Source organism: Eumetopias jubatus, unplaced genomic scaffold (assembly GCF_037043125.1).
Source record: "Eumetopias jubatus isolate StellerSeaLion01/CBP00866 unplaced genomic scaffold, mEumJub1_p1.0 scaffold_7, whole genome shotgun sequence".
Classification (NCBI taxonomy): Eukaryota; Metazoa; Chordata; class Mammalia; order Carnivora; family Otariidae; genus Eumetopias; species Eumetopias jubatus.
Genome location: NW_028274813.1, coordinates 30,300,889 through 30,316,033, shown reverse-complemented (window position 1 = coordinate 30,316,033; position 15,145 = coordinate 30,300,889). Strand labels below are relative to the sequence as shown.

Genomic DNA, 15,145 nt, shown 5'->3' with positions numbered 1-15,145 from the left:
TTGAAAGGAATCTCTTTTTCTGAGCAGTCGGCCTCAGCAGTGGGCTTGAAATATTCAGTAAACTATGTCATATATAGATGTGCTATCATCCAGGCTTTGTTGTTTCATCTGTAGTACACAGGCAGAGTAGATTTAGCATCATTCTGAAGGGCCTGAGGATTTTTGGAATAGTAAATGAGCACTGACTTCCACTTAAAGTTACCAGCTGTATTAGCCCCTAACAAGAGAATCAGCCTGGCCTTTGGAGCTTTAAAGCCAGGTGTCTACTTCTCTCTAGCTATGAAAGTCCCAGATGGCATCTTCTTCCAACAGAAGGCTATTTAGTCTACACTGAAAATCTGCAGTCACCTTCATGAATGATCTTAGCTAGATCTTCTTGATAACTTGCTGCAGCTTCTCCATCAGCACTTACTGCTTCACCTTGCACTTTGATGTGGAGACGGCTTCTTTCCTTTAACGTCATGACCCAACCTCTGCTAGCTTCAGACTTTTCTTCTGCAGCTTCCTCACCTGTCTCAGAATTGAAGAGAGTTAGGGCCTTGCTCTAGATTAGGTGTTGGCTTAAGGGAATGTGGCTGGTTTGATTTTCTGTGCAGACCACAAAAACTCTCTCCATATCAGCAATAAGACTGTTCCACTTTCTTATCATTTGTATGTTCACTGGAGCAGCACTTTTAATTTCCTTAAAGAACTTTTCCTTTGCAGTCATAGCTTGGCGAATGTTTGGCACAAGTGGCCTAGGTTTTGGCCTGTCTTGGCTTTTATTTTTTATTTATTTTATTTTTATTTTTTAAAGATTTTATTTATTTGAGAGCGCACAAGTTGGGGGCAGAGGCAGAAGGAAGGGGAGGGGCAGATTCCTTGCTGAGCAGGGAACACAACGTGGGGCTCAATCCCAGGACCCTGGGATCATCACCTGAGCTGAAGGCAGACACTTAGCCAACTGAGCCACCCAGGCGCTCCTATCTTAGCTTTTAACATGCCTTCCTCATTAGGCTTAATCATTTCCAGCTTTTGATTTAAAATGAGAGATGTGCAATTCTTCCTTTCACTTGAACACTTATAAGTGGCCATTGTAGAGTTATTAATTGGCCTAATTTCAATCTCAGGGAATAGGGAAGTCTGAAAGGAGGGAGAGATATGGGGGAACAGCTGGTCAGCAGAGCAGTCAGACCACATACATTATTGGTTAAGTTTGCCATCTTATATTGGTGCAGTTCATGTTATCCCAAAGCAGATACAACAGTAGCATCAAAGATCACTGATCATAGATCACCATAACAAATATAATGAAAAAGCTTTAAATATTGCAAGGATTACCAAAATGTGACAGACATGAAGTGAGCAAATGCTATTGGAAAATGGTGCTGGTAGACTTATTCAACACAGGGTTTCCATAAAACTTGAATTTATAAAAAATGCAGTATCTGGAAAGCGGAATAAAGTAAAGCACAATAAAAATGAGGTATGCCTATATTTTATACATTAGATAATGTGATCTTATATTGCTTTGTTAGATGCAGCCACTATGATGTGGTTTGAGAAACTTCATGTGTGGCTTCTTTTTGTGGAGAAGAATATCATCTATCCATTGATTGTTCTCAGTGAACTTAGTAACAGTGCAGAGACAATTGCTAGTCCAAAAAAACTGGATACAGAGTAAGTACAATACTCCTCTCATCTATGTTTAACTTCTAGGGGCTGTCATAAGCAATGTCCTAATACATTGATCAAGTAGGAAATAATTGTCTCTTTGGTGCAATGCACTATGAGATAAAAAAAATTCAGGTGAAATTGTGTCTTTAACTTCCCTTGCCTGAGTATCTGTTTCTGCTCTTGTGTATCACACTACTCCAGACATCTTATCCTCAACTAATATTTTATGAGAGGACATTTATTAAATAAAATTAATTTTTAATATTAGGTGGTAAGTTTGAGAGATGTCTGTTTTTGTGTATTTTGTAAATCAGGCTATAGAGGTGGTCACTTGCCTGTGTAGTCATCCTATAAGCCTACCCACTAGGCTAGGTACATGTTGGGTAAGCCTTAATTCATGTTTTTTATATGCTAAATGCTGTTAATACTAAAGCAATAAAAATATCCAGAAACTGGAGAACCATATATTAGAATTGCAATACTGTTACTTATTTTTTTAAACATGCTTATTTATATAAAGGAATAAGAACCATATTACATATTGTTAAAAGGAAATACTATAATAGTTTATTTTTTAGGATGCGATTTGCCTAGCTGTAGAAATGATTTTCAGAAGTTTACATTTGATAGATATATTTTATAAGCATAGTTAATGAAATGGTGATTTTTCTGAAGTTCTCAGTCATTGATGAGTTTTGCTTTCTTTATATTATAGATTAGGTGCTTTAATGATCACCATTGCTGGTCTGAAGTTGCTACGGTCCTCTTTTAGCAGCCCTACATATCAGTATGTCACAGTCATCTTTACTGTGCTGTTCTTCAAAATTGACTATGAAGCATTTTCAGAGACCATGCTGTTGGATCTCTTCTTCATGTCCATACTCTTCAACAAGGTAATTTATTACTGAAAGGAATATCCCTATCTGTAAAAAGTATTATTGCCCTGACTAATATACTGTTTAGTGAGGATTCTACTTGCATTTCATTTGCTTCATTATCTTTTAAGTAATATCTTTCTTCAATCAACCAGTTATTTTAGAAGAATTTTAGAATCCCTAAACAGTGCTAGTCACTATGATCCATAAAAGACATATTTCTTGCTATAGGTGGGGAGATAAGATTAAGTTATATAGAAAAATTAGAGAAACACCATTAGCTATGTATTTTTAAATATATAGGATCTTCCAAAAGTGGGTGTGGTTTTGAATAATTCTAGAAATAGACATGGTAATAATGGAACTGGGCTGTGGGCTGCTGGATAGATGGAGGGAGGAAATAACCTGATAGCTGAATGAAGATGGTAGATACTGAGGCCAGTGAGGCCGTGTGGGAGGAATCAGAACTAGTTTGATGTTGACATTTACAGAATACTCTGAAAATTATGAAATGTTTCTAAGATTTATTATCCACCCCTAAGAGAAGTACTTTTAGTCCTTTTGCAAATGAGATGGCAAAACCTGGGTCCTCTGCCTCCCTTTCTAAGAATCTTTTTGCTGAACCATACTACCTTTCTAAATGAAATAGGTTGTGAGTCAGATTATTTCTAAGTTAAATTGAGCTTAGATTTCATGTTAACACTGACCACATACAGAGGCCTTTGACATATATTATCCCATTTGATAGGTAACAGAGAGCTGAAGCATATGACAGCTACAAAACACAATGAAAGCCCAGTTTTAGGCAAGTTAGCCTGGTCAGCCAAATTTGGGATGAATTGGGGAAGAGAGAACCTAAAGGTACGGAGAACAGTTTAAGAGACTGTTGACAGTAATTTAGATGTGATAGAGGTCTAACCTAGGATGGGAACAGTACAAATGGAAAACCATTAATCTGAACAAGGTTTTAGTGTTAGTCAATTTCAAAATATTGGGCTAAATACTGTACTAAGTAGTTTCTAAAATACTGTAGTGTTATATTTGTTCAATCACTAATTTGTATGCATTTTTATCATTTATTTCCTCTTCTAGTGAGCATGGCTAACCAAAGGAGGAAGCCAGAAAGTTAATCAAAGAATTGTTTGTATAAAGAAGCCTGTGGTTTCTCACAAATTTAAATATTTAGGTTGGAAATTGTATACTAGTTGGGAAAAAAGTGAAAGTTTCAGTAAAATAGAAAGCATCTCTGAAATAGACTTAATTTGCATTAGTTTGGATTTTCTTAATACTTTTGTTTGTTAAGCAAATTGTCCTTCAGAGCATACCAATGCTCCAGGACTGTTCTAGATGCTTAGGCTACATCACCGAGCACAGAGGGAAAGCTCTGCCCTTAAGGACTTTGCATTGTGTGAGGTTAGCTAATAGAACGTAACAGTGGTAGTAAGCAAGTAATTTTCAAGGGATCTCTCGATAAATTTTTTAAGATATCATTGTAAGAGGCACCACCAATTAAATAATCTTACAGGAAGAAATTACTATGAATGTGTACAAAAGTGCTTTTACCCACTAACCACTTAACTTTGTAATGCGTATCATTTTTTCTTCAACATTACAGTCAAAATTTGAGTTCAGTCTGGTTCACATTTAGAATCTGAAGTTTTCTGAAGTACTGCTTTCAGGCAGTTATAATGGCATCTTGATAATCTAAATGCTGCCTTTACTTCTGTCATCCTGATCACATCCTCATTAAGGATTACCGGCATAATTTTGAATCATGGCAAAGAATGCAGGCATCCATCTGCATTTTGTAATTGGTTGAAGTTGTAATTTCTTTTTTAAATTGGAAGTTAAACTGGTTCATTTGCAATTCGTTGAACAATTTAAGTACGAGGTGTTTAGTGCCCGAATCACAGCACCAAATTAGTTTGAACCTCTTGCCCCTAAGAACCTGTCTGTTTTGTGAGGTGGGTCTCAACACTGCCTGAGCTACAGAGGCAGTTTTGTGCAAACACAGTCATTCTGTTTCAGTGTTGAAGACATGTTCAGCAACAAAACAAATCCTAATTTACAGAAAATTAAAGTGTGTATTGTGTTTCCATTGACAGTCACAATTGGGATTAAGAACAGACGCCTGATGTGCACTACTAAATCGTTAGGCAGACAGGCAGTGACAACCGTATTACAACTTTATTTCCTACCTGGCTGCTTTCAAATTTCTTTTGACATTGCATTTAAAACATACTCAGTTTTCAAAGCACTAAACTTGAGGAAAATGTGTCCTGGAATAAAAATATGTATGAATTTCTTAAGCTTTATAAACACCTAGATTTCCTACCTTTCTATGTTTTGCTTGTAGTAGTAGTACTATAACCAGTAGAGGGCATAGAGTTTTTTGTTTTTTTGTTTTTTATAGATTTTTATTTATTTATCCATGAGAGAGAGAGAGAGAGAGAGAGAGAAGCAGAGGGAGAAGCAGGCTCCCAGGGAGCAGGGAGCCCGATGCGGGACTCGATCCCAGGACCCCGGGATCATGACCCGAGCCAAAGGCAGACACTTAACCATCTGAGCCACCCAGGTGCCCGGGCATAGAGTTTTTTAAACAGAGGAAACACAAGTCCAAAAATCAGCTAGCTGTCTGCACTTAAATATATATTCATTGTTTTGGCAGTTGACACGTCTTTTCCTTTTATCAAATGGCGAATAATTTCAATGCCATTTTCCTATCAGAAAAACAATACATTTTAGAGGTCTTTCATTTTCTAATTGAAGTGTCTGATGATAAGTTTTTTACTGATTGTTTTTCTTTTCCTCCTACAGCTTTGGGAACTCCTTTATAAATTGCAGTTTGTTTACACTTACATTGCCCCATGGCAGATTACATGGGGCTCTGCTTTCCATGCTTTTGCTCAGCCCTTTGCAGTGCCCCGTATCCTTCTAATAAAACTTGTATAAGAAAGGGCAGTCACATCCTTAATGAGAATGTTGGTTTGTAGGCATAACCTTTTATAGGCATAGAGTATAGATTGCTAGTTGGTAAATTATCAAATATTCTCAGTCCTTTGAGTCCCTGTCTGTACCTATTTTGATTGTTTAATTTGTGTTAACATTTGTGACCCACAGATCATCTGCACATGAGGACAGTATTAAGATTTTATAATTAAGTAATGCTGATTTAAAATTTAGTCTAGGAATTTTTAAATAAATACAAAATGTTTAGAAATATTTTTAAACGAATGAAAGTACATTTTTCATAATCATATGATTGTAATTGAACAATGTTTAAAATGTTTAAATGTTTAAAATTTTCTATTCTTATCATTTCTTAAAAGTACTATCTAAATAAAAGTAAAGGTAGTGACCACATTGATGTTGAAAAGCAGACTTTTTGTATCTGTAAATTTTAGTTTGATCTTTTGGAAAATTAAACCCAAGCATATTTATTCAAGACTTAACGTATGGACTTTTACCAAATACATATTAGCAAATATTTATTTGACTCCCTTCAAAGCATCATGCCAGGGTGTACTTTTCCTCGCTGTGTCTTTCTGCTTGTACCCCCTTATATTGTCCAATGACACCCTCTTTTGTGTTCCTCTGATGAACCATATTGTTCTCATTGCTGTAAACACAGTATGTTTGTGAGATGTATTTGTGTGTGTGTTTGTGTGTGTGCGCACACACGTGCACTCACTCAAATGAATATTAAAAATCCTTAACCAGTTTTTTCATAGATTCAGCCATGTTGTTTGTTCAGGCTGCTGTATCTGCCTTTTTTTCTACTCCACTAAATCCCTTTCTGGGAAGTGCAATATTCATCACTTCATATGTTCGACCTGTGAAATTCTGGGAGAGAGACTATAAGTGAGTACAATAAAACATTTGAAAGCTGATTTTATCTATTCTTTAATAATAAAAACTATCAACAGAATTATTACAATAATTTTTTGTGTTGAAATATTTTGCTAAAACTATTATAAATGCTCTTGAAGTTTCAAAATCATATAAAATTAGAAGAGTCAGAATAACTATATTTTTCTCTGCCAGTTTTTCTAAGATTTTTTTAAAACCTAGTTTATGTTGAATATACTAATTTTTCTGTCTTTTTTCTTTTAATGCTGTTTCTTTGAGTTGGTCCCACATTAATACTACTCTGAGACTTTATGCTATTATACAATGTTATTTCATCATAGCAGTCATAATTATCTCATAGTTTTCTTAGAAGTAGCTATTTGCAGAGCTAAATTTTCTGTAGATTATTTCTGGTTTTTCAAGAGGATAATTTTTTAATGACCATCTTTGTGCATAAAGTATTTTCTCCATTTAGATTTAGTTCCTTTGGCTAAATGTTTCATCTGATGCCTGCTAACTATCCTTTATGTAATCTCTCCAAATTTCTTTCTTTTCTTTTCTTTTTTTAAATTTAAGAAAGATTATTCAAAAGGGGAATTACTGAGTCATGGAGCCTAAACATATTAAGGCTCTTAACATGTATTAACATATTGATTCAGAAAGAGCTTATATTACTTTTTAATTCTACAGGCCATCTCCTTGACTGCTTCCTTTCTTTCTATACTTCTACAAGTTAGTGTATATAATAAATGAAAGTAGTAGTCTCGCGTTTTAAACAATGGACTAGCTTGGGGATTTGAAGCTTTTGCTCTGGTCTTTCATCTAAAACCATACATGGTGTTTCTCTTTTATGAATTTCAGTGTTATTTATATTCTGTTCTCAGCTAACTTAAATTGAGCCCAAAATAATGTCTGTGGCGACAGTTTTGGTCTCAGGACCCCTTTACTCTCTTCACAGTTATTAAAGTCTCCAACGAGTTTTTGTTGATACAGGTTTTATCTACAGATAGTTACTATATTAGAAATCAACACTCAGAAAAATTCAAATGTTTATTAATTAGTTTAAAAATAGCAACAATAAATCCATTATGTGTAAATATAATATTTTTGTAATGAAAATTACTATGTTTTCCACATCACCAAAAATAATCAGTGAGAAGAGTGTCACTGTTTTTGTAGTTCTATAAATCTCTTTAGTGTCTGGCTCAGTAAAAGACAGCTGGATTCTCCTGTCTGCTTCTGCAGCCAATCTGTTGTTGCAATATGTTGTTTTAGTTGAAGTAGATGAAGAAAATCTGGCCTCACACAGACACATAGTTAGAAAAGAAAGAAGTATTGTAATAGCCTTTTTAGACAATTGTGGATATTTTTCTTTGATCCTTCACTAAAAGTCGACACATGGTAGTTCCTAAAAATTAGTTGCAGTATAGAGTCTAAAACCATATCTATTGTTGGGGAGGAAGTATTTCCTCTGCCCTTCAAAGTCCTTCCAGTTCAACTAAGAATCAAATTGACATGAGACAGATAAACAGGAGAAAATCAAATTTAATGTGCACATACGGGGAATCCACACAGACATGGAAATTCCAAAGACAGGTAACATGATGCTTCTGTGAATTAAGGAGTGGGGTAAGGGTCTTAGGATACAAAGGGGAGAAAGATCATTAGCAAGAAGGTGAAAGGAGGTGTTTGGAAAACAAAGGTTACCCCATTTTATAGATAAGTTTCTTAGGTAAAGAGGAATCTCTGTTAATAGCTTTCTTTGTGATATAAGCAAGCAGTTGAGGGGGAGGTAAAGGTCTTTTCCTGAATCTGCTGAGTTTTGATTGCTTTTATTTTTTATTTTCTTTGAAAGATTTTTTTTATTTGAGAGCGAGGCAGAGAGGGAGAGGGAGAAGCAGGCTCCTTGCTGAGCAGGGAGCCCAATACGGGGCTCAATTCCAGGACCCTGGGATCATCACCTGAGCCGAAGGCAGACACTTAACTGGCTGAGCCACCTAGGCGCCCCTTGATTGATTTTAATTCAAAATAATGTTCATGTCAAAGTGGCCCATCTTGGGGCAGCCTGCCCTTGGCCCCATGAATTTTTGGAACTGTGTTACATCAAAATCCACTGATAATTGTTAAACTTTGAATGGATCTTTTACCCATTTATTGATCATTTAGAAAATATTGGTTCACTGGGTAATGTAGATCTTAACAATTCTCGATCTTGGTCAAGATCTTGATACATTTCATTATATAATATTAAAAAAATGTATTCATTCATATCCCCACCAATCTCTAAAGAAAAGTGTTTTAAGTATTACTAAGCTATCAAGCTTGTTGATAAATATATATATACATTTTCCCAAATTCTAATTTTTGCTTAGAAACTTTAATTTTGTTATTGCGACAGGACAGACTCACTTTCTTCATTTTTGAGAAATGTCTGTCAAGTATGTAAGTCTGAATAATCATAGTAAAAATGGTGTTCTATGAAAAAAAGAGCTAGTGCAGCTTGGAATTCAAGTAACTACATGAATGCTTTCCCTTGAGACAACCATCCTACTTCAGAATGCAGCAGAATGCTTTATGAGTATTTTGCTACACACAATATTAAAAAGACTTTACTGAGTGGTGGGTTGTGATTTAATAAAATTAATTTTTTTATTGCTTCATTAAAGACATTTTAAAGCAAAACTCGAATTTTTGTTTATTTTTTCTTGTGCATATTTGGCAGTGCAAAATACAGTTTGGTGCCACTGTCTTGATTCATGTTGAAGTGCCCGTAGTTTTACCCACTATTACGTTTGCACCATTAATGCAATCGTCTACACAGTGAAAAAGTGAACAACAGCTCAGTATTATTATGAAAATCATTTTCATCTGGAAAGCTCCCTAAAAGGATCTTGAGTCCCCTGCTTTGGGTTCTGTGGACCATATTTTGGAAACCACTGTTCTAAGAACACTCTACCACTGGACATTAATAAATGCACCTTCTCCTTGCACAGAATGTTTCATGCACTGTGTATTTCTAAGAACTGCATGTAGGACACATGTTTCATCCTGATCAATTTGGGGGGGGGCATTAAACTCATTAATGTCTTTTACCCTGTTCAGTGAAACACCAGTTAGGTAAAAACTGTATGTTTATGTATGATGGAGGTGGGCAAGTAAAAAAACCTTACCCCTAAAAGTATGCTCATGAGGAATTTTATCAATATATACCCATCATAGGTTTTTCTCAGAGATATTCATGAAGTGATAATCTTTATCATTTATATTGTACAGTTTTCTTCTTTTTAATTAAAGGTTACCAAAAATGTTCTGTTTTGCCTTCTTCAGCACAAAACGGGTGGATCATTCAAATACCAGATTGGCTTCCCAGCTTGATAGAAATCCAGGTAAAAGCTCTGTGAGTAAAGAAGCAAGTCTAAGGAATTTGTTATATATATATTTCACTCCCAACTAGTTGGGAATCCTTTGTGAGTTCCAAGTGATCATTTTTTAAAGACTATATATCCTTTGCTTCTTGTTCTGCTTTAGCAAAGTGTGAATTCAAGTATCTAACCCATCTTTTATAAAATGCATTTTAAGAATGTTCATAGGAATAAAAAAAATGTCATTCAAAGATTGTTCTTACATAGTTTAAAAAGTAGAACAGTTAAAGTAAAACTGGTCAAGTGTATTTGGGAGATTAGCAACAATAAATCCATTATGTGTAAATATAATATTTTTGTAATGAAAATTACTATGTTTTCCACATCACCAAAAATAATCATACTCTTAAAAATTAGCATACTCTTGAAGAGTATGCAATCTAACCAACAGGTGTATTAATATATTTGCTTCTCCCGCTTCTCCGAATGTTTAGGTAAATGTTCATTTAATTTCATTTAGTTTGTTGATTGTAGAGATGTCATGTGGGGCAGCCAAATGGCCCTCGAGGTAGAGTTTCAGTGGATGGCATTTTGGTGGTGGTTCCATTGTCTAAAGTGTGGTTCCTTAGTTTCATCATTTGGGAAACATCCTTTTGCCCACCTACCTGTTAGTAATCTGACACACAGAGGGTGAATCTCACTAATCCAACCATAAGAAATTAACCAGAATTCCAATGTATTAATTTACTAAAAGAAATCTTACTCTCAGATAGACTGGAGCATTTGTATCCATTTGACTCTCAGATTCCTTCAAATGCTGATTCCTTCAACTGTTCTACTTGAGAAACTAAATTAACAATAATCAGATAGTTTTATAATTATAAAATTGGATTAAAGAGGACTAGTTACTTGATAATGCCTGTCATTATCACATTCTGGTAGATAAACAACCATCCCAGCTCTAATATGTCCATGTATAAGGGGCTTAGAATTCTCATGATGCTAATGATGCCATCCTGCATATCAAAAAGACCTGAATTAATATGCATACTTCTGAAATGAGCAGACAGGGCATTAGATAATGACCATCTTACTGAATTAGTATCTGGAGTACCCTTTTCATTATTTTATTTTGTAGGCTGAGTTTAAAATAGTAAGCTTTGTGTATTTTGCTTTCCTCCAGTATTATACTATGGGTACCTGTTTACAGATTTTGCTTTGGATGGGTTACTTCTAAAGATGGCTAGTTTTATCCCAATTTTTTTTCTTAAAGAATGACTCTAATAAATTTTATAGGTTCTTTGCTGCTGTTTCTATATATATAGTTTATTTCTATTAATCTAGTTTTAGCCATCTCAATATTCAGGGGTTTTTTGTTGTTTTGGGGTTTTTGTGTTGTTTTTTTTTTTTGACCAGCTTCTATTCATTTTGGACTGTCTTGTTTGTTCAAATTTTGTATTCCTTTACACACTTTCTTTTTTAATGTATCTTTTTGTTCTAATCCTGAATTCCTTTTATCTTGTTCATTTCTCTTACGTGGTTTTCATTATAAGTTGGAGTTCATTGAATAGTGATAGAAGAGGTCATGGTTATTGAAGAGGTGAAAATCCTTAGATTTCATCTAATCTAGTTCCCACATTTTATGGATGGGGGTCAGAGATCAGAGAAGTTATGTGACTTCTAACTCTAAATTCTGAAACTTTTCTCGTTACCCTGTGTTTCATTTTTATATTGGAATTGTAAGGCTGTTAATATTATTTTCCTTGTCAAGAAAATATAGATACAATCCTAACTGGAAATTAGTTTTAATATTTTAATATTTTGTTGATATACTGAAGACTTAGGGTAAAATGTAACATGTTTAATTCCCTCTTATAGGATCAGATGACAACAATCTGAATTCCATCTTTTATGAACATTTAACTAGATCCCTACAACACAGTCTCTGTGGTGATTTGCTCCTAGGACGATGGGGAAACTACAGTACAGGGGACTGTTTCATTCTTGCCTCTGACTACCTCAATGCATTAGTACACCTTATAGAGATAGGCAATGGGTTGGTCACTTTCCAGCTGCGGGGACTTGAATTCAGAGGTAAGATACTCACCTTTTATTTCTGTAACGTATTCCCGTGACATCTGAGTTTTATGTGTTTACATCTCAAATTAAAAATTAGCATAAAATTAGGTCGTTTGGAGTTGTGGAATGAGAAGAGTTGTTAAAAGAGCAATTATTAGATTTTTTTCCAAATTTCACATTCAGAGAAAAATCATTTTTGTGGTATGCTAAAATACGTGAAGGTAGCATCATTCTTGCATAACTCACTATTTTCCTGGTGATGTTTCATTTCTGTTGTTTTGTGCTTGCTCTCTTCCTATTCTCTTTGTGAGAAGTTGCGTTCATTTGTTAGATGGCTGGAGCATAGAATGCCGTGTTTTGTGTGTAGCTAACCAAGTACTTTCATGTAGATACCAAGCCTTTGTCTTCCACAAATTTTGGTTTTGAAGTGAAGTTCCCATAACATTAAAATCAGTTTTAAAGGGAACAAGTCAGTGGCATTTAGTGCATTTACAGAGCTCTACAGCTGTTAGAGTGGGCAGTTGGTTAGGTTCTAAGCGGATGCCTGGAGATCGGTAAAGAGGAAGCCAGGGCCAGTTTTAGGAAAGTCAGAGGCCTATCCTGACAGTACTCCAAAACGAAGAAGCCACAAGAAGCCAGTTCAAACCAGATAGGCCCAAGATGGCTCCTAAAATGGGCTAACTAGAGGATCAAATCAGACTTAAACCCTATAGCTTTATTTTCATCCCGATGTTGAATCAGAAGGTTTGGACCTTTGTTAGGTAATATCTTTGTTAATGGAACAAGTACTTTTCTAAAATTACTCCATTCACTGGAAATAAGATTGTACTTGTATGGCATTCAAATTAAGGCAGTAAATGTTGATGTTTGTTATCATTTGTGATCTATTTGTCATCCAATCTCTCTCTTTCAAAATGTCCTATTCTTGTTTTATGGTTTGTTTCTGCCTCTCCTTCAGAGCCCAAGATCTTAATTCCATCTCTCTAGAGTCTTACCTGATGTTCACATCGAATCCAGCTGGACTCATCTGAAAGTCAGCATCCCTCACCTCACCACTACACCTACTACTGCTATGACTTTAACGTCTTTTTGAATTGTTGGTACCTGAAGATTTCACCTTTTTGTTTTTTATTTTTTCTATTTTTTTTAAACCATTGTGTGGGGAAGCTGTTTTATGTAGCATTTCTGTCTGTGTGAATTGGAAGAGGGTCCTTCTTAGGACGTGCTCATTTCACCATATTGGTCAGAAATTCTCCAAATCAGAAACTGATCCAAATCCTTACTCTCCCAACTTTCAGTCTCTGGTACCAAGTAGATTCAAATAAAATTTTGGACAAATTTTTTGCCATTCAAATTCTATTTGCCAAACAAAACTCAAACTGATTTGGGAACACAGTATATTTTACTATCTGAATTTGTGGTGGATTTGGATAGCAAGAGATACCTGTAAGTCTTCACTCAGCCATAGTGTTGCTTTTTTTGGTTTTTTGTTTGGTTTTGTTTTGTTTGAGGCAGATTTGATCATGTTCCTTTCATGCTTAAAATTGTCTGTGGCTTTCCATTGCACTTAAAATAGAATTCAAACTCCTTAACATGCTCTGCCACACTGTGATCTGGTCTTTGCCAGTTTCTCCAACTCCACTTTATACCTTCATCCTCACTCACTCTAGCCACACTGGCCTTCCTTCAGGGTCTTAGCTGTGCTAAATTCTTTACTAAGGACTTCCTACTGCCTTTCTCTTTGCCTAGAAAGTACCAGCCATCTCCCTTCCTCCCACCAATCTTCCATCTGGCTAATTCCTTAATTATCTTTAAGCTTTAGCCTAAATATCACTTTCTCAGAGAAGCCTTCTCTAACCACCTGTCCCACATGATTATCTCTCATATTGCCATTTTTACCTCTTTAGCACTTAGCTTAATTATAATTTCATAATTTCATATTTATTTGTGTTTGTTTAAAGTTTATTTCTTCTCTAGCCCAGGGGTTGGCAAACTTTTTCTATAAAGAGCCAGATGGTAAATAATTCAGGCTTTTGGAGGCATGCACATTTTCTGTTCCATATTTTTCTTTGATTTTTTTTTTTTTTTAAACAATGCTTTAAAGATATAAGAACCATTCTTAGCTTGGATTTGGCCCAAGCCTGTATTTTGCAAACCTTTGCTGTAGATTATAAGCTCCTCAAGGGCAGGAATCCTATCTGCTTCATTCATTACTGTGTATCTAGTTGCTGTTTCATCAGTTAGCATATAATAAATAATTAGTTAATTTTATAGAATGATTAAATGATGTAAGTATATAGCTGTTACTCCTTTCTCTGCATTCCAGAATTCTCATGAGGTCTGATTATATTCTTGCTCAGATCTTGTGATCTTTGGTTATTTTCTTTCCTTCAGAGTGTTATTCCCTGTCCCATCTACCTCCTGCCTCTCAAAATAATCAAGAGTGTCAGTATGTTGCCAGGCAGATATTTGGATCCCCTGAGCATTTTGATGTGTTTTCTGGGGTATTCTTCATTAAGCCAATTTAATTCATTGATTTTTATTGTATCTTGTAGTGGATGCTAAATGTCATGTGACATTTAGCTAAACAAATTTCTTGATCAGTTTCCTGTATGTCTTGGTTAAATCCCTTTATATTTATTTCATTTCCGTTTTTATTTTACTGATATTCTCAATATTCTTTTCCATGTAAATTTTATCTCAAATTTGAGTTATCAGTTATTTTTTGTCTATCAAAAATTTTTTATTAAGGCTTCTACAATGCTAACTTTCTGTTTGTAAATGTTGCTTCAACCAAGTACAGTTTTCCAGGTCAAACTTTATAGGTCAAAAATGTATTATGCTGATTGGATTCCTCTTGGTTTTTACTCAAATTACTTTTAACATGTCTAGTTTTCATAACTGCCAGTTTTAGTTTTACCGATAATATTCACTATGAAGTGACTGAAAGACATAGCTAGTCCAGGAAACAATTGGTAATAGTTCCTTATGGATATTCTAGAATCCCCCTCCGAGTCTCAGAGTTCTTTTTTCAGTTGCCAATATTAACTCCTATGCTTATCGTTGACTTCATTTCCTAAGTAAAATGTATTATTTTGGGTATGTTGGGCATGTTGGGGTAGAAAATAATCTTGGGATTTGTATGGTAGAGTAAAAACGTCCCACATTAATTAATTACTCTGTTCACTTTCTTCTGCTCTGAACAAGGATCTCATTCTGTCTTAGTAAATGTCAAAATCTCCAAGTTCCCTCTTGCCACATATCTTTTCTATGTACTATTAACAAAGTGATCTGCACCAAATACAGCTCTCATTATGTCATCTG

At 35.0% G+C, this 15,145-nt stretch overlaps 1 protein-coding gene across 5 annotated transcripts in view; it reads left to right on the top strand.

The window, feature by feature from the left end:
• The window catches only part of PCNX1 (pecanex 1), a 151,497-nt gene that overhangs the window by 116,340 nt on the left and 20,012 nt on the right, over positions 1-15,145 (top strand). For all 5 annotated transcript variants that reach the window (XM_028126302.2, XM_028126212.2, XM_088024557.1 and 2 more), the window contains 6 exons: positions 1,518-1,659; positions 2,372-2,549; positions 5,349-5,457; positions 6,263-6,392; positions 9,708-9,766; positions 11,621-11,836. In XM_028126302.2, the coding sequence (XP_027982103.2) occupies positions 1,518-1,659; positions 2,372-2,549; positions 5,349-5,457; positions 6,263-6,392; positions 9,708-9,766; positions 11,621-11,836 (834 nt within the window). The remainder of the gene's footprint in view (positions 1-1,517; positions 1,660-2,371; positions 2,550-5,348; positions 5,458-6,262; positions 6,393-9,707; positions 9,767-11,620; positions 11,837-15,145) is intronic.